This window comes from Aspergillus bombycis (assembly GCF_001792695.1).
Source record: "Aspergillus bombycis strain NRRL26010 chromosome Unknown contig00057, whole genome shotgun sequence".
In the NCBI taxonomy this organism is placed as follows: domain Eukaryota; kingdom Fungi; phylum Ascomycota; class Eurotiomycetes; order Eurotiales; family Aspergillaceae; genus Aspergillus; species Aspergillus bombycis.
The window spans coordinates 89,224-107,660 of NW_019170059.1; the positions used below are offsets into that span (position 1 = coordinate 89,224).

Genomic DNA, 18,437 nt, shown 5'->3' on the forward strand with positions numbered 1-18,437 from the left:
GACATGTCGTCATGAACAAAAACGAGTTCTTCCATAAAACTTGGTCGTCTCTATAATCACTAAAAAGCGCCCGGAGGTTTAGAAATCTTAAGGAAACAATTAAGCACCAGGCCGTGTATATTCAAGCTCTCGTACACGCTTCCATACCTCCCTCACTGTTCTCTCCTGTGTCTGTCGACCGGTCTCAGTTGCTGACGGTCCCGCTGGTCTTGAATTAAAGTTAGCCACCAATTACTGTTCAAGTACTCGCAGGGATATCCTACCTAATAGCCAAGTACAAGCGACTGCCTAGTCGCACATCCCCAATCGGGTCAGTGTCAGGATCTGCTGGTGGATTAGCAGTGGTGACCAAGCCACCCGCTTCAAGGAGGATTGCGATCCCAGCAGCAACGTCCCTAGGCCAGTCAGACTGATATCATACAAGAAACAGAGGTTATCACAGAGCGCAAGAGATGGGGACCCACCATTCCCAACAGCCACCCTCCCACCAGATATCAAACGATCCCATCGCGGTGTACGCTAAATCCAACGTCGCACTCCCCAAACTCCGGACACCATGGACCATTCCACCTTTTCCACTCCGACCCCCGATCTCAGCGGCCATGTTTACAAAGCTCTCGATTTTGCGGTGCATGTTGCCATCGGGGATATCACGGCGATCCTTTCCCCATTCACAGGAAAAGACACACTTGCTAGGTGCATTAGGGGGCATTGGTGGGATAGATGGGTTGCGGATAAGTGGAAGACGGCGCTTTTCATTGAGCCAGGCACCTCGGTTAATACATGACGAGAAAAGTTGGTCTTGGAAAGGAGCATAAATGACACCAATGACGGGTTTATGGTTAACGATAAAGCCGATTGAGACACAGAACATGGGGAAGATATGAGTGAAGTTAACCGTTCCTAGAGCTTATGGTCAGGGAGAAAATTGCAATAGGGAGTGAGAGATTTACCATCTAGTGGATCAATACACCATGTTGGTTGTTCATCTATGAGATAATCTCGAGACTGTCCTTTGGCGTATGTCTCCTCCCCTAGGAATCTTTGGTTGTCTGTAAGTGGTTTTGTTCAGCAATGGCCGGGAGGATTGACTGACTTGTGAGAAGGGTATTTCTCGTTAATTGCGGTCTTGATAAATGCTTCCACATCTGGTACGAGCATCGTCAGGCCGCTTGAAACGTTGTTATCTAGATAAGGTCGCAATAGAGCTTACCTTCATCTGTCTGAGTCACAATATCCACTGCATTTTCTTTTTCTTCCACCGACTGGCTCCCCTCACCCCCGATTCGCTTTTCAATGCTCTCCAGTAAGAGCTGACCTGCTTTACGGCCGAGGTCTACCGCAAAAGCATAGATCTCGTCCAGTTGCTCCTGGTCAAGCCCCATGACTGTCATCGTGCGGGGTCGATAACGATAAGTGCAAGGTTTTCAGATGGCTATCGTGGGCGCTGTGCTTCAAACTTCTTGGGTTGATTGTGACCTTCTAAACATGTACTACTGAAGCACAGATGAGGTGGACTATCCAAGATGAATGACTCCTCATGGACCGGTCGAGGTTTATGAGTGCAGGTTATCTCCAGCGACCGTGAGTAACCGATAAAATTGACTATCTACGGGCTCCACATTGCTTGTTTCCTCACGTGGGTGGCTATCTGGATGGGGGTACATGCATGAACCTACCAAGAAAATCTACCTACGTAGTAGGCAAATGAATATGCACTGATTGGCTATGATCTTCAGCATAAATTTGATATCTATTTTGTGTAAAACACATGTTATAGTGCCCGGGCCAAATTGCGAACAATGGAAGTGGGATCTTCAACGTCTACCAAACTTTGTTGAGCAGTGGACTCATGGTGCATACTATGGGCCAGTAGCTGCCTATCAATCATTCCTCGAGATATCTGAATCTGATCTACAATACCTTTCAACCGTCCATGAAGAAATTGGGCGCGTATGCCTGTCCAGCAGGCCTATGGTATGCCTCCAGCCCTATGTACACACCCACGCACAGTATGTGTAGGTATCCCGGATATCGGCAATTACTTGCATGCAATTTAATACGGCCATGGTTCTTCTCTGAATAGGAGTATCCAAGATTTCTGGGGAATATAAGATCCACACCCATGAGACACCTTTGTTTATATCTCAATACAATCTTCATCACTCCTGCACAACGACTGCAGCATAGCATAGCGTGTGCGCCGGCTTCCCGCGGGTGTTCGGCATGCCGGGAAAGCGTTCTCCCCATCTTACCGGAGTTTCCTTTTAGTCCAATGCGGAGAACCCTGGTTCCTTCCCCACCAAAGTTTTCTGGTTGCCACTTTCGATGTAATTACAAGTATACTCAGTTAATTAATTACGAGTATGTTGGTTTAGATCCCCATTGTGTGCCAGATTTATGAGAGAATAACGTGCATAGCCATACTTGCCTAGGGAAAGAATTTCCCCTATATCTCCGGGGGGATTTAGCTACTCCGTAATACTTACTAAAGTTGGGTGCAGATGGTTTACCCATGCGATAAGATGAGTATGAAAGTATAATAGTGAAACTAGAAACAGTTCTTCAAACAACAAAATTACTATTAGTTTCTATTCTTGCCTTACTCCACATCTGAAATACCACACTTCCTCGTTCAGCTATCAGTCTATCACGAAAAACGAAATCCATTCTCCTCAAAGTCTTCATATACCGATAATTCAGAATGGGAAAATCAATCCTCCTCATTAATGGCCCCAACCTTAACCTCCTGGGTACTCGTGAGCCTCATATCTACGGCTCAACCACTCTCGCAGATGTCGAAGCCTCAAGCAAAGCCCACGCTACTTCATTAGGAGCTACTCTTGAAACATTCCAATCCAATCACGAAGGCGCAATCGTTGATCGCATCCAAGCTGCTCGGGGTAATGTTGATGGAATCGTTATCAACCCTGGCGCCTACACGCATACCTCAGTGGCTATCCGGGACGCCTTGGTGGGGGTGGATATTCCTTTCATCGAGCTACATGTGAGTAACGTCCATGCAAGGGAGCCATGGAGACACCACAGCTACTTTAGCGATAAAGCCGCCGGAATAATTGTTGGGTTGGGAGTATATGGCTATAAGGTTGCGGTGGAACATGTGGCTGTGAATTTCAAGTCGAGGGAGGACAAGGCTGTACTTTAAGTGCCAGTTACAGATGCTCCATAGGAAAAATGTCTCAGACAAGTGTTGATGTATAGTGTAATGTGTAGATGTGTCATTGCAAGGGTTGTTCGATGTGAACATCGATTAGATCGTCCATTCATTTCTGTCACTGCACACCAATGACAAAATATATACGCTTTAATATATACAATCGAAGAATTAGAAGTAAGGGCGAAACGCTATGCATAAACTCTTCATAGCCTTTTGCTGGGTAGCTATCGCACTACAAGGACCAGCCCATGAGATGGTGCTTTGAATCAAATGCCACCAGCGGGGCATATCTAACAGGTGGGCAAGCCAGAACACCCACGGAGTCAAAATCTTCTGAACTTAACCTGAGGCCCACCCGGTGTTATCCAACATCAAGTTTGTGGCTCAATTACCAGTTGAGACTCCCGTGGTAGCACCACCCCCCGAAGGGTCGGAAATTGGCAATTGTTGTGTTTGGGCCAGGAGGAATGGTTCAACCTGACTGGAATAAGAATATAGTTCCGGAATTCCTGCATCTGGAACAAATCCTAAGTTCTGCATGAATTCTGGCTGATTGTCCGCTCTGCAGTCCGCATGTCAGCGACTTTGCAACTACAACGAGGATGAGAGCTACTCACTTTTCGGTACCATCCAACGATGCTAATTCATCAAACAATGCATCGAGATCGGGAGCAATCCGCGGTCGTTGGAGAGACCCATATCCGTCCATGTCAAGAAAGGAGCCAATGTTATTATTCTGTTCACTGTATGGTGTCTGATATTGTAAAGGCTGAAATGAACTCAAGTCTGGTAATGAAGCCGCTCCGTTTACCGGTCGTGTGGATGAAGATATTGAAGCGTGTTGCCTATGGGAAGTGGGCTCCCTGGGTTGAGAGGTTTGCTGTAACGTTTCCGTTACTCCTCGGTTGATATTAACCGATGAGGCAGGTGTTGGTAATGACAATGCTGCATTGTCCTCGGCATTTGATGCCGTTCGCATCCAGGAGTTCGAAAGAAGTGGATCAGCTGCACTAATATCTAGGTGTGTATTGTCTATTGCCCCAGCTCTCCTTGTCGCATTTCCTGAGATTGGCATTTCCGCAAGGTGGAAAGAATTCTGATCGGCCGAGGTTGGATTTGTCAGGCTTCGTTGTCGCTGAGTTACGGACATCGATGACACATTTGGTGTCATGGTTGCCATACGTAACCCCGACGTGTCTTTCTCCTGCACGAACCACACAGTCGCGAGATGTGAGACAAATGATCGCAATTTTTGCTTTAAGCCAGAATCGAGATCAAACAATAAAGGCAAATTGCGAGTTTCAATTTCCTGGGGCGTGCTAAGCGAAAGAACCGTACCAAAGGTAGGGAAAGTGGCAGAGAGACTGTAAGTCTCCATGTACATTTGAAGTAATAATAGTAATCTTTTCGAGCTTTCTGTCGCACGTCCCTGGTGTATCGCCTCGTGTACGCTGGCGTCGCTTTTCTGAATTGCGAATTGTAAACTCAGGGTAGCAATGACGCCTTCATACATCATCTCGAGTCCAAAGATGTGAGGTGAAGCTGGCTTCGCTGAGTTCGCTTGCACATCAACACGGTAACTCTTGGGAAGAGCCGAGATCCAGATTTGTAATTGGCGTTCCAGCACTTCTAGCTGTGAGGCAGAGCTAGTCATAGATTGCTTGGTACAGCACAGGTCGTTCAAAATACATATCAACGAGATAAGTCGGTTAAAAGTGCTCAGTGCATGGAGCGGCCCGCGATGGAAATTGCCTCGTGATGACTCAACCGGACGAAGGCCAGTTTGATCTTCCCAAGGATGCCATTCTTCCAAACCATCCTCATTAATTGGGCCAATATTCATCAGGTCGCCCTTGCGCAATGACGGGATTTGGTCGGTTTGCATTGCAACTATAGTCTCAAGCAAAAAGCAACCCAAAAAGACATGCTTCGCTCGCCCCGGGCTCTTTAGCCCATCTCCATTAATCAATTGGGTGCTTGGGGGGCGATCCAGCCTCAGACACTGTGAAATACGAACGGCCTGTCCCACAAGCACCCATGCAGCTGCCCACTCTTGTTGACCAAGTTTGATAAGTGACAAGATCAGCAATGCTTGAACATGGCCAATATCATAGGTACCTTCTTCTCCTGGGATTAGGCTTTTGGCTGTTATGTACAGCTGTTTAGGATTTGGTCGGTCGCTAGAAGCTTGCGGCATTTGACGAGTCGTGGTAATTGAAGCCTCCTGAATAGAGGCAAGAGCTAGAACTGCCCATAGTGCTGCGTGATTGCCAGAGCCAGCAGACGTAGCCGAAACAGGGGTGTCATCCTCCGAGTGGCGAAATGCAGTCCGAAGTATATCGTGCTTTTCGAGTATTGGAAACCAACACTGTGTATATGTAAAGTATAGGTCAATCAATGCCCAAGCATTGGAGGGGAGGCGAGGCGGATATCTCGATGTACTCTCAGAGGAATAGAGGATGGAGTGAGGCAGCGATGGTGGTTGAGTGACTAGTATTCTGGGGTCTTCTGTCGCGTCATTCGGGGAGAATGTTTGAGTGCCGGAGTCTCGGGTATTGCGTGTCGGATGGCTTTTAGCGGATGATCCAATTGTAGGTGTTTTAATGGGTGATGGCCCTGCAGCCAATGAACTCTCCCTTCCATCTCCTAGCCCTTCAGGAATATACCACTCGAGGGTATCGGAAGATAATACACTACTGCCTTCGGCATCCTGAGGAGAATCACTGTCTCCAGGGGCTCGTAGCTCTTTATCTTGCTCATCCTCTGGCTGCTCTAATAAGGTCAACATCCGCTCGACATCTCTAAGCACAGCACTATTCTTCCACGAGAAGAGAAGTGTGTCGGATCCCTCAGCCTCTTTGCCCATTGTAGACAAATGACTTGGCATATTGGCTGCCTTTAACAAGGCGCGAACCACATCCTCACTACCCTTTATTTTGCAGAACACGAGACCCCATAGCAACTCCAGCGTGCGAATGTACCCGGTTGGTAAGCCCCTCTTTTTGGGATTGGCCTTGTAGGTGCAGGGCCTGGACAGCGAAGCGCAGGTTGAACATACTGGTTGGACCCCGTCGCATTTATCCTTTTTCGACCGACAGCTGTCGCAGGCACGCGAGACCCGCTGTCTCTTGGGATTAGAGGTATGCTCATCTGCAGTATTCGATCTATTATCGTCGTCGGCATCAATCAGTCGTCGTTTAGCTTTGCTGCTCCCGGAAGCTTGGCGCATGTCGCTGCTCATGATCGTCTAAATAGCAGTGCACTAGATTGTTCTGGACGCATGTCCATCGTCAGATGTTGCAACCGAGATGTATCATTTGCCGGCAGATGACTTTGCAGGAATTGAACTTCAATTCACCCCACCACACAGGGCAATGGGAACACAAGGAATATGAGCTAGTCCGTGCTGTCAGGCGAGACTAGATCGCTTAGTCCAACTAGAACTGGAATCTGTGCGTAACCAATCCGAATTTGGTGGTGATAGCAAAAATTGAGATATTGACAGAATGAAAAAGCGGAGAAAGGAAAAACGAGTGTATGCCGGTGGAAGTTGGGGAAAGCGGCCCTATTGCTTACCCGCGGCCTAGTGTCAATACAGAGTACGGAGCAAGCGATGACCTCCCCCGAATCAAAGTAGACTGATTGAAAACACTTGGGAACCATGGCACTAGTAATCTAATCTTCTCCACTTCGGCTTCGACTCATGATCACTAAATGGACTTAGCGAGCAGGACCCAGTAAGTACCCATTTCACTCGGTCAATGTTGAAGATCTTTTGCTAATCGATAATGAAAGAATTCCAAAACAGCAAGTCAATGCTTGCAGGAGAGTGGTGTGATCATACCAAGTTGTAAGTAAGACTCAGTATTATGTCGTATCTCAAGACTGTTTTTCGGGAATGTCGCCCGAGTGGGTTACTCCCCGCGGGGTAGTAATTGCCACCTAGAATGATTCTAGACGATACGGTATTTTAAATCCTGTGGTGGTAATTTTCACGGCTGAGCATTTGTCCGCAAACTCCAATGGATCCAAATCTCCGAGGCCCTAAGGCTTCCCCAAACCAAACCAACTTTGTCGCTTCCCCACGATTAGGTCCCCTTAGCTCTTCCTCCACCTCCACAACCACCATCGTACATCGATTGATTTTTCTTGGTCGGGAGGCAGTCGCCCAACGCCGCGTTGAACCCTGACCGAGTCACTCAGGCTGTCACCCCGATTATTCTAGTTTTCTACAGTGAATTCTCCCTAACGAGCACTTGGTTTCTACATTTTCGCCATCAAGTCGTACGTCTATTCCTTGATCAATGTCTCCATCTCACTACCCACGCCGCACATAAGCCAGGAATGCCCCTATTCGCCGAATACATAGGCGCTCCTACTTCAGTGTGACAATGTCTATACTCGTGAGGCCGCCAAAACGTAAACTATCCGAAATCGAAGGGCTTGAGGAAAGGAATAGGCTATCATACAATGGACGCTACCCAAATGCTACCCCCAGTGCACATCTGTCATTGGAACTGGATTCTGGAAAAGATGCTAGGCATCCGATCATCACCGCCTCCCCTCTGGCAGAGCCTGCGGAGATTACTAGAGAGTCTTCTTCGCGTGGGTTTAACTCCAGTAGGGCGTCACCTGTATCCTTCGACAGTCCCCTTCAGGTACAGAGGACATTTGCACCAAATGTTTCCATTGTACTAGTTGGAATACGTGGCACGGGCAAGTCCAGTCTTGCGGTCATCTTGGCCGCAACTTCCGGAAGACGATTGATTGATGCCGATCGCCATTTCCAGCAAGTGACAGGACGTTCACGTGCCGCTTTCAAGAAAGAACATGGAATTATCGAGTATCGTCAACAGGAAGCTAGAGTTATGGAATCTATGCTATCAGAACATAAAGAAGGTTGGGTCATCGCGTGCGGGCCAGGTTCCATGGAGCGCAGTGGGCAAATGCTCCTCAGGGAATATGCAAAAACGCATCCTGTCATCCATATCATTCGAGATCCGGAAAGTATTCAAGCATATCTACAAGCATGGGACACAGATAAAGTTCGCCGTTTTCTCGAGCTTTCTGGTCCTATCTATCGCGCATGTTCAAACCTTGAGTTCTTCAATGTCTCGGAAACCGGCCATGGAGATCTCACGCTAGGGAAAAACGGTCATCACCATTCACAGCTTGAGCTTGAAGTAGATCAGCGCTCCCAAACATTCACGCCATTTCTGACTCTTAAACGGTTGCAACGTGATTTTGTTCGTTTCATTGCTTTCGCCACTGGAAATGCTACCGATCTGAGTAACCAACATGCATCGTTCCCACTCTCTACGCAACCAGTCGAAACGCGGATCTTTACTTACGCTGTGTCTGTACCGATATCCACTCTTTTTACAAGGAATCTCAATATTGAGGATTTGGAATCAACCGCAGATGCTTTCGAACTAAAGGTCGATGTGACAGAGATTCCTTCCTCTCGTTTAGGGCTCGAGTCTACCCTTTCGGATAGGATTAGTCAAACTATGGCCACCATTCGGCGGAACATTGTTGTCCCTCTGATATACCATGTTGAAAGCGATGTAAGCCTGGTTGGCTCAACAACACCGCATAATGAGCCGTTACACCGCTCTAGTGCCGCGTATCTAAATTTGATGCACCATGGTTTACGGTTGGCTCCTGATTTCATAACGGTTGACCTATCTTACGATGACGGTGTATTATCCCAAATTATCGCTTCGAAAGGCTCAAGCAAGGTTATTGGGCATTTTGCTTCTATCCAACCCGCTGACCAAGGCTGGGACGGTCCTGTCTACCTAGAGCTGTACGAACGTGCCAAACGACTCAGATGCGATATAGTTCGATTGACACAGCCGGCATCATCAATGGACGATAACCACGCTGTCCAGCGCTTCCGTCATCGTATCCAAGGTCTCCCTGGCCCGCAGTTGCCTCTCATAGCCTATAATTCAGGCTCACTAGGTCGGCTGTCTTGCTGTTTTAACCCGATATTGACACCCGTAAATAATGAAGCCCTGTTGTCTGAGACTCAAGCGAAGAACCTGCCTTGCATCACGTTACGTGAAGCACAAGAAGCGCTCTATGCCTCCTTCGCTCTGGACCCGATGCAGTTCTTCGTTTTCGGTGCCAATGTAACGTACAGTTTGTCTCCCGCTATGCACAACGCGGCGTATAAGGCATGCGGGATGCCACACGTTTATAGTCTTCACCAGTCACCATCTCTGCGAGGCCTCAATGAGTTAGTGGCAAACCCGAACTTTGGTGGAACCAGTGTCAGTCTGCCTTACAAGACAGAAAGCATCCCGCTCCTTCATTCAATGTCACCTCATGCCCGGGCAATCGGAGCAGTTAATACCCTGATACCAATCCGGGATCTGGAGAATCCCGCTCTTGTTTCCAAAGGGTCCTCCTTGTATTTGGAGAAAAGCCGGGCAGGACCGATAAAGGGCTTACATGGAGACAACACTGATTGGATTGGCATCTGCAATTGCCTTCGACGGGGACTTTCGCCTGCCAATGCGATTCGTCCGTCATCTACTGGGCTGGTTATTGGCTCAGGCGGTATGGCTCGTGCTGCCGTATACTCTATGATCCACTTGGGTGTGCAGAACATATTCGTATGGAACCGTACCTTTGCCAATGCCGAGAAGTTAGCATACCATTACAATCGACAAAATCTCCCCACGCACAACAACAATGCGCCAACAACTCGCTCGACAGTTCATACTCTACGCTCGCTACAAGATAGTTGGCCTGCTAACTATAACCCACCAACCGTGATATGTTCGTGCATACCAGCGCACAGCATCGGGGGTCAGCCGGCCCCCAACTTTGAAATACCCTCTCAGTGGCTTGGAAGCCCTACTGGTGGTGTTGTGGTCGAGGTAAGCTATTTCCTTATTCAAAATATATGCAAAATTTGCCTGGGCAGACTGTTAATTGTTATCTAGCTCGCTTATAAACCACTCGATACCCCGCTGGTGAAACAAATGCGAGCTCTTTCTCACCGCGGCTGGGTTGCGTTGGACGGCCTTGACGTCCTTCCAGAACAAGGATTCGCACAATTCGAGCTATTCACGGGTCGCCGGGCCCCTCGGCGCCTAATGCGGACTATTGTACTCCAAGAATATAAGGCGGAAGAGGGACAAGATGATCAGAATGCAATTCAAAGCAGGCTTGAGAGCTTGGACGGACAGCTACCTGAGACCAACCTGGTTAAATTGGGTTCCGATGTCAGATTACTGGGTCTGTGGGGACTAGACAGTGCCCCACGCCCAAGTTAAAAAAAAACGGTCATGTTGCCAGTTCCACGCCGTCGTCAGCCGCCTCCGTTTGCGGCCACTTTCCAATGTTCCTGAAGAACAGAGTCGGATACTAGTTGCGGTTCTTGTGACAACCTTGGAAAGGGCAAACTCTTCTCCAAATGCAGCTGCGCAAAAATACGTCCTATAAAAAGGGCGCAAGGGTTTTGATCCAGCAACATCTACCACCACTCTGTATGGAGCGAAGGATGTCAGGCTCCATAAGGCTAGTCCTCTGGGCTCGTGCTTGGGAGGCCTAATGCATCCTTCGGAACGCTGTTGGGAGCCTTTTTGGCCAACAGAGCCTCTCAGTGATATATAGGTAACAATCTGAAAATAGAAATGGAAAAAGGCCAATCCGAAATTCGAATGCATTATCACTATTATTAGACTTAATAAGAAAAGGTAAACTGTAAAGCGATACGACAAGTATCGGTCAGGTTTCTAAACTATCCATAGCCGAGACCGAGATACCCAACTAGAATCTAAACTGGACGTATTATTAGCAAGAAAGACACGTCTTTTCAACAACCCTGGTCTTTCTTCGCCTCTTTCCTTTTCTCCTCCCCATCAGACACCAGGTGGAAGTTACCACAGTTGATCCTTTTGTTGTCAGGCAGGTGCACAACGACCGAGCGATTGCCGAAAAAGGCGACAGTATCTTTCACATTCGAAAGGAAGAAGTCCCTATACAAGACCTCGAAGTTGCCATCAGCCGTCCACACAGGTCCATGTTTTCCGCTTATGTCCCCGACTTGGCATGTCTCAGGCACGGTGGTATTGCAAGGAGGCTGATCACCGCGCATGTAAGGGTCTAGGTGTCCACCTGTGGCATAGCAGTTGCCATCTTCCGGCACCGGCTTGTCGTGAATGTGATAGTCTGCATTTAGCACGCGTCAGTCTTATTGTTAGTGAATCCAAAGCTAGTATATACGAACTTAAAAATGTATCTTTCGGAACTCCAGTAAGAACGACACGAAAGTGGATTCCAATTCCATCCTCAGCACCACGGGCAGTATATGTTCCTCGAACAGTGCTGTTGTCCTTGTCCTGGAAAACAGCTTCGTACACAGTTTGAGGTTGGTTGTCTTTGATGACAGGGGCCTCAATGGCAACTGCGGATGAAAGGAAAAGGGCAAGGGTTGCGCCTGCGGCGAGGGATTTGGACCACATTTTGTTCGAAATGTGACAAAGGCAGAGTACACCTGTTTCTTCGGAAAATGGGGCAGGGCTTTTTAATGTATGTCAAGCTGGAGATTGCCAGGAGGCTGTGGGAAGGGATGAAGGATTAATATTAAAGGCAAACGAGTGTAACAAACAATGTTCGGGATACGAGACAGCGCCCCGGCCGATCTGAATCTTATACAGGACAAGGCTGTGCTTCTTTGGGCGGCTAACAGAGTAACGTAAGAGCGCTCGTGTTGCCATTAAACAACCAAGGAAGGCTCTTTCCTCAGACAACGCATCCGTAGTTCATTCTCAAATCTGTGTCATGATTCCTTTATAATTGGTCATCGGAGGAAGGGCCATCCCTTGCCGCCGTGCATTCTTCTTATTCCGGACATTTCATGTCGTTACACCAGGAGGTCTCCTTTCCACAATAATTTCATTCCGTTTCCGCTGATCCACGTGAGCGTCAGCAGTCACCTGTCAGTCACCTGTCAAACAGGTGACTCCCGTTGTTGGTTCGAGTTCCATCCTTTAGGTCCTTCGCTGTCAAAGGTGGTTCTTTATGCAATCGAACTGCCGTCAAAGCTGTCAGCATTACACCCAACGAACAACCAACAAAAACCGCGGGACGAGCCAGACAATGCCATCTCTCTGTGGCTTGCATTAGCACATCAATAACACTCAATCATTCTTTGCCATGTACTGAGGCCCCCACTTCAACGGCTGCGACAAGTAGAAACCTTGAAGGCGGTTACAGTCGCCTAATCTGGCAGGCAACGAAACGCAACGAAACCCCAGTCAAGAACTACTGAAAGGGGGAATTCATGCGATTCCCAAACTGCGAATGATTCAGCTTTTCTACCTCCTGGACCACTTTCGGCAAACCTACCATTGGCCCCTCTCGGCTCCCTTTGTTCCGGGGTAGTTCTTCATACCCCACACCTTATCGTCCCTCCGGAATTCTGCCGACTTTGGCTCTGTGATTCTATCGGACTTCGCTCCAGCTATGCAAATCACCCTCGGAGAAAGCGCAGATCGTCCTATCTCGGTCCAGTTTCCCTCGAATCCTGCAGCGATGCTGTATAAAGAGGACCTTCTGTCCAGGCTTCTGCCAGGATCACGTCGAAGAAACACGATTCCATCAGACCCTTATATTACCTGAACCCGAAGAGTCTTTCGTTCTTTAGAGCGGAGAGTTTGCGGTTGTGGAGCCGATTCTAGTTTCACAATGTCTCTTGCTCAAAATCATTACGTTATCAAGCTCCCTGTGACGCCTTCGAGGACTAGATCCCTAGAACCTCGTGCAATTGCCCAACAATGGATCGCGAATCTAGAAGTTCTCCTTAAACGTGGAGACTTTTCGCAGCTTCCAGAGCTCTTCCACCAGGAGTCCTGGTGGAGAGACATGCTAGCCTTGGATTGGGACCTTCGCACGATTCAAAACTGCGGCAACATTGAAGACTACATTCGCCGTACTCAACCAAATTCTCAGCTTTCGACCTTCCGTCTGCAGCATGAGGGCAAGTTCCAGCCCACATTCGACAGGCCAGTGGAAGGCTTAAGTTGGATATCTTCCATGTTCTTTTTTGAGACCCGTGTCGGACGCGGAGCCGGCGTCCTCCGTCTCACCCAAAACGACGCCGGAGCATGGAAAGCATACTCAATCTACACTTCACTACAGGAATTTAAAGATTTCGAAGAGCCTCTCGGGTCAAAAAGAACAGAAGGAACCATCGAAACAATGCCGGGAGGTCTCAGTCAAGGGAACTGGCTAGAAAGACGTCAGCGACAACAAGAGTTCATGGATGAAGAGCCGACTACACTTGTTGTTGGCGCTGGTATGTATATTCATTTATACCTAACCTTTAGTAGGGATGTAGCTGACATATTGCTATAGGTCAAGCTGGTCTTAATATGGGTGCCCGACTTCAATCCCTCGGTGTATCATGCCTGATAGTCGACCGGAATGAGAGGATAGGCGACAATTGGAGAAAGCGCTACAGGGTAAGCCCCGATTTCGGCAAAGCTACGTGGTGTGAGTACTCTGCTAACAACGTCTTACCCCAGACTCTAGTAACCCACGATCCGGCGGAGTTTACTCACATGGCGTACCTTCCTTTCCCAAAGAACTGGCCGCAATTCACCCCGAAAGACAAGCTCGGCGACTGGTTCGAAGCATATGCTAGCATCATGGAATTGAATGTGTGGCTCCGGACCAGCGTCAAATCCGCGGTATATAATGACGCAAAAGCACAATGGACAGTGGTTGTAACCCGGGGTGATGGGTCCGAGCGAACCCTCCATCCACGCCATCTTATCTGGTGCACCGGTCACTCTGGCGAACCAAAGGTCCCGACTTTCCCAGGGCAATCCCAGTTCAAGGGGCAGGTATACCACGGTAGCCAACACGATGACGCATCCAAGCATGACGTTAGAGGGAAGAAGGTTGTCGTCGTCGGTACCGGGAACAGCGGGCACGACATTGCTCAAAACTTCTACGAGAACGGTGCACAGGTAACCATGCTCCAAAGAAGTGGGACATACGTCATAACAGCAGAGAAGGGTGTCTTCATGATGCACGAAGGCCTCCATGAGGACAACGGGTACGAATCCCCTCAGAAGCTAGAAGGATCATCGCACTAACATAGTGAATCCCAACAGACCACCGACAGAAGAAGCCGACATCATGTCAGAAAGCTTACCATACCCAGTCCAATTCGCACTCGCCGTCCACTTCACAAAGAGAGCATACGCTGCAGAAAGAGACATACTGGAGGGCCTCCAAAAAGCAGGTTTCGAGCTCGACTTCGGCGTAGACGGCGCCGGCATCTCCCGCGCATATATGACCCGAGGCGGAGGCTACTACATTGACGTCGGATGCAGCCCGCTCATCGCGGACGGCAAGATCAAAGTCAAGCGTAGTCCCGATGGAATCACCGGTTTCAATGAGAGCAGTCTGATCCTGAAAGATGGCAGCGCTCTTGAAACAGACATCGTCGTCCTTGCCACCGGATACGATAACATGCGGACCACCGTCCGCAAAATCCTAGGTGATACAGTCGCAGACCGGTGCAAGGATGTTTGGGATCTTGATGAGGAAGGAGAGATCAATGCGGTACGTTGTGTTGTTCATCTTTCGCTTATGCTTGCCCGTTCCCTCCCATCCTCTCAGTATACAAACTATCAACAAATTTTGCAATACTAACAGTAATACAGATGTGGCGACCCAGCGGCCACCCCGGCTTCTGGTTCCATGGAGGAAACCTAGCCCTATGCCGAATCTATTCTAAATTCCTGTCTCTGCAGATCAAGGCTATAGAAGCGGGCTTGGTATCCCAGGGACAGGACCAAGCTCATTCGAAATTGTAGAATGGGATGCTTTAGTGGCGTAGATCTAGACGTTAAGAGATATGCTAGAGTAATGGGATATGACATTTTCAATTTTTAATATACTACCATCAGAATCCACCCAGGGGATTATAATTGACTCCCGTGAGATGCATAATGTACGGATAGAAAACCACATGGCACACATCTATATTGAAAAGGACACATCTAAATCTAGGCCCAGAGGTACGGATACAGATCTCCATCTTCAAAGCCAATTCATGCAAGTTCATTCATATACAGGTATAGATAAATACCTAAGCAATCAAACGCCCCTTTTCGCCCACAAAACCAGATACGTCACACATATACACAAGATCGTTGAAAAACATAAAGCCACATATATCTTATCTTGAATCATTAAAGAAGCCAAAGCCAAAGCCAAAGTGCAATTATCAAGGTACATGCACTACTCGCCTTCCTTGGCACCGTCGTCGATGATCATTTCCACATCCTTGACAGGGTGGAGAAGCATGGGAGGAAGACACATTCTACCTTCACCGGCTAGCTCAGCTAGCTCGCCGCCGTCGTTGTCGACCTTGTAGCCCAGCCAGCGTCTCCAGAGGTTCGGTGAGAATCCGGCCGAGTAGAACCACGTAGTACCCCTGAAGTTGTGCTCGCGGTCTCCGAAAATGGATGTTCTGGCACCGCCCGATGCGCCGTTGCGGCCTGCATTAAACACAGACTCGAGGTATTTAGTCGGCCATCTCCGGTCGATATAGACGGAATGGGGCACGTAGACTGCCTTGAACCCGTGGTGTAAGGCGGTGGTGGCGGGCCACATCTCGGAAAACATACTGTGGCGTTTGTGAACCATCTCCTGGTGCATGGTGTGGAGCAGTTTGCGCGAGAGTCTGGACGCGGTGATAATAGCCGCACGACGCGGGGGCATACCGTTTTCTTTGTTGTATCCTGTCACGTCGTCGCGAAGGAGCCAACTGGTTCCTTCGGGGTCGTAGAGAGGGTTGAAAACGATCAAGTCCGCTTCCTCGTCGACCCCCCAATCGTACCGATCCTTGTCCATCGTGGTCGGCGGGATCCCTTCTCCCTCAACTTCAAGGATATCGCGTTCGTCAGGCCGCTCCGGACCCCAGACAGCTTTATCTCCCTGCTGATGGAGACGAGCTTTATCCCCTGAGGACTGGTCTTGCCCGGGTCGGGGCGCACTCCATAAGTTGTTAGGGCTGTTGGTGCCAATCTCAGTCTGCACGCGTACCATGTGTTTGAAATCTTCCCAGGTTCCATGGACATCGGGAACAAAAAAGCGAGCATTCCTTTCCCACAACTCCTTCCGTGGCTGCGCCCGCGCCCAGCTCGCAACTTTGTCGAACAGATGGTACCAGTGACCAGTGTAGCGCGCATCCATCTCCCAGTTCCAATAGTAGTCATATTCCGGATGCTGCTGCGCAAAATACTGCGTGGGCATGTGGGTGCTGCGGTATACGCCATGAATGGGCAGCCCCCGGGTCCATGTTTCTTCCAGTCCGGGATACAGAAGGGACATCTGTCGCTCTGACCAAAGAGTACCCATGCCACGGAATTCTTCTGGCAGGGCATCCTTTAGCACCCGCTCATACGTCTCATCATCGGACCAGATTTGGAGATTCTCATCCTTGACATGCACTAAAAAGTGAATCGTGTACTCGCCACCAGAAAGCAGAGAGAGCTCGGAGATCAACGATCGCAGATACAATATATCCTCGGGAGTATAATGAAAGTCGTGCCAGGTCCGTATAATAACCGCTGTTCTAGCCAAACGCCCTGTCCCCGCTTGAGGCGGCTCAGGATCGACAGGAACAGCCTCAAGAGGTTTGTCATTTAAGTCACGAACACCAATTGGCATGGACAGGAAACGATTCGAACGCGGTTGTGGGAGGTCTTTGAAGCGATGACCATTTGCTACCAGGCATCGATTCTGAGCGGTAGCCCAGTCGACTTTGCGAAAGTCCACTGGTGGATATTCATCCCAGACATGTTCCGCGCCTTCTCGGTGGCCCTCCAAGCCAGCACCAATGCCACCTTTCCTGACACTGTATCCCAGCCCATAAGGACCTAAGCGGCCAAAGCGATCAAAGCAGACATCATCCTGAATGCCTATCTCTTCATTTGAGCCCATGACTGCTGCTGGAAACCCACGAGGCACACCAGGATAGTGATGAACCAGAGGAATGCGCATTGTTTCTTTTTCGTCTAAGAAGCATTCCCGTTTCTCGCCATATTTTGCAATGTATTCCGGTGAGGTGTAGTTGGGGTAGGGATCGAAAGCTAAACTAGAAACGGGCAGAGCCTCATCCCGAGCTTGGAGGCCTGTTACATTCGCTTCGGCATCACCTCCCAATCCCATCACATCTGGGTTGTCACCCGGGTATTCAGGCACCTGGCCTTTTCGCGGCACCAGGGACCGCAGCCCACCATGATACCGCTTTAGAAAAGGGAAACTCTCCCACTGGGGCGGTTTTGGCGTTGTCTTTGGGATTTCGAGGGGGACCTGGGTAACGGAGGATCTGATTGTGAATCGAAAGAGGGTAAGGATGAAGAGTACGAGCGCGATAAACAACCCAAAGCAAAGTCGTCTCATGATCCGATTGGGCACGCGATAGAACCCTGTCACGGGCCGGGGACGGCGGCGTGCGGGACCGTCGAGCATGGGTTGATAGGAAGCAGCGGAGGAGGTCACAGAGTCGTCACCACTATCTGAGTCGAACGAGCTGTGGCTATGTTGTCGGTGGTGTTTATGCCGGAAGGGTTGTTTTTCGACATCTATCACCGCGTCTCGGCTGTTGTAGGCGGAGGCATGCCTCCTCGTCTTACCCGTCATGATTGAGAGGGATCGGTGGACATCGGACGGAATGCTGAATACGTCACCGTGCGGTAGGTCGAATGGGCAGTGTGGGACGGCGTTGACGTCTCACTGGAATGAGAGAGAGTCTATATGCCTCGGATCGAACTATACGTCGAGAATAAGCATTGAGAGAAGCATGAAGAAGAGACGATTTAGGTTGCCGCTCCAGGTACATACATACCTCCTGTGATCGAAACCTAGAGATCAGTATGCGACCCTGTTTTGCGCATTGATCAGTGGCGTTCAAATGGTTGGACTGCCGCAACGGATGCGGGGAAGGAATGGAAGAGTCCTGGCGGTTCGACCGTCGGCGGTGACCAAGTCGAGGGATGTCAGTCGATCGATGCGCATCAAAGTTGGGATAGAAAAACAAAACAGCGACCCCAGCAACTACTAGTACTACTAATAGTAGTATTGCAATCCAATCGGCGTTGCCCAAGGGATATCCCACGCTTACGCACGCTAATGCGGGCCAGACCGGCTTGGCAGCTGTGAACCGATGGAAAGAATCGAGTCAGGTACGTCCAGTACGGCTAGGAGTAGTACAACCATG

General features: G+C 49.3%; 7 protein-coding genes across 7 annotated transcripts; 3 read left to right on the top strand and 4 right to left on the bottom strand.

Moving 5' to 3' along the window:
- Window positions 1-99: 99 nt before the first annotated feature.
- Window positions 100-1,394, bottom strand: ABOM_007229 (inositol monophosphatase family protein; the record flags this gene model as incomplete). The annotated part of the gene is made up of 6 exons (XM_022534358.1): window positions 100-208; window positions 264-395; window positions 465-903; window positions 954-1,042; window positions 1,097-1,148; window positions 1,214-1,394. The coding sequence occupies 6 exons, from the start codon at window positions 1,392-1,394 to the stop codon at window positions 100-102; spliced, it is 1,002 nt and encodes a 333-aa protein (XP_022388001.1).
- A 1,310-nt stretch (window positions 1,395-2,704) lies between these two features.
- ABOM_007230 (type II 3-dehydroquinate dehydratase) lies at window positions 2,705-3,166 on the top strand (the record flags this gene model as incomplete). The annotated part of the gene is made up of 1 exon (XM_022534359.1): window positions 2,705-3,166. One exon carries the CDS (start codon window positions 2,705-2,707, stop codon window positions 3,164-3,166), a length of 462 nt encoding a protein of 153 aa, XP_022388038.1.
- Window positions 3,167-3,562: 396 nt separating this feature from the next.
- ABOM_007231 (putative C6 transcription factor QutA) lies at window positions 3,563-6,419 on the bottom strand (the record flags this gene model as incomplete). Its single annotated transcript, XM_022534360.1, has 2 exons — window positions 3,563-3,740; window positions 3,796-6,419. 2 exons carry the CDS (start codon window positions 6,417-6,419, stop codon window positions 3,563-3,565), a joined length of 2,802 nt encoding a protein of 933 aa, XP_022388037.1.
- Window positions 6,420-7,569: 1,150 nt separating this feature from the next.
- Window positions 7,570-10,467, top strand: ABOM_007232 (putative quinate pathway repressor protein QutR; the record flags this gene model as incomplete). The annotated part of the gene is made up of 2 exons (XM_022534361.1): window positions 7,570-10,068; window positions 10,135-10,467. 2 exons carry the CDS (start codon window positions 7,570-7,572, stop codon window positions 10,465-10,467), a joined length of 2,832 nt encoding a protein of 943 aa, XP_022388040.1.
- A 542-nt stretch (window positions 10,468-11,009) lies between these two features.
- Window positions 11,010-11,658, bottom strand: ABOM_007233 (putative cytosolic Cu/Zn superoxide dismutase; the record flags this gene model as incomplete). Its single annotated transcript, XM_022534362.1, has 2 exons — window positions 11,010-11,365; window positions 11,424-11,658. 2 exons carry the CDS (start codon window positions 11,656-11,658, stop codon window positions 11,010-11,012), a joined length of 591 nt encoding a protein of 196 aa, XP_022388039.1.
- Window positions 11,659-12,883: 1,225 nt separating this feature from the next.
- Window positions 12,884-15,024, top strand: ABOM_007234 (putative flavin-binding monooxygenase; the record flags this gene model as incomplete). Its single annotated transcript, XM_022534363.1, has 5 exons — window positions 12,884-13,493; window positions 13,553-13,659; window positions 13,723-14,258; window positions 14,317-14,770; window positions 14,872-15,024. 5 exons carry the CDS (start codon window positions 12,884-12,886, stop codon window positions 15,022-15,024), a joined length of 1,860 nt encoding a protein of 619 aa, XP_022388034.1.
- A 427-nt stretch (window positions 15,025-15,451) lies between these two features.
- Window positions 15,452-17,860, bottom strand: ABOM_007235 (DUF3405 domain-containing protein; the record flags this gene model as incomplete). The annotated part of the gene is made up of 1 exon (XM_022534364.1): window positions 15,452-17,860. One exon carries the CDS (start codon window positions 17,858-17,860, stop codon window positions 15,452-15,454), a length of 2,409 nt encoding a protein of 802 aa, XP_022388033.1.
- Between the last annotated feature and the right edge of the window lie 577 nt (window positions 17,861-18,437).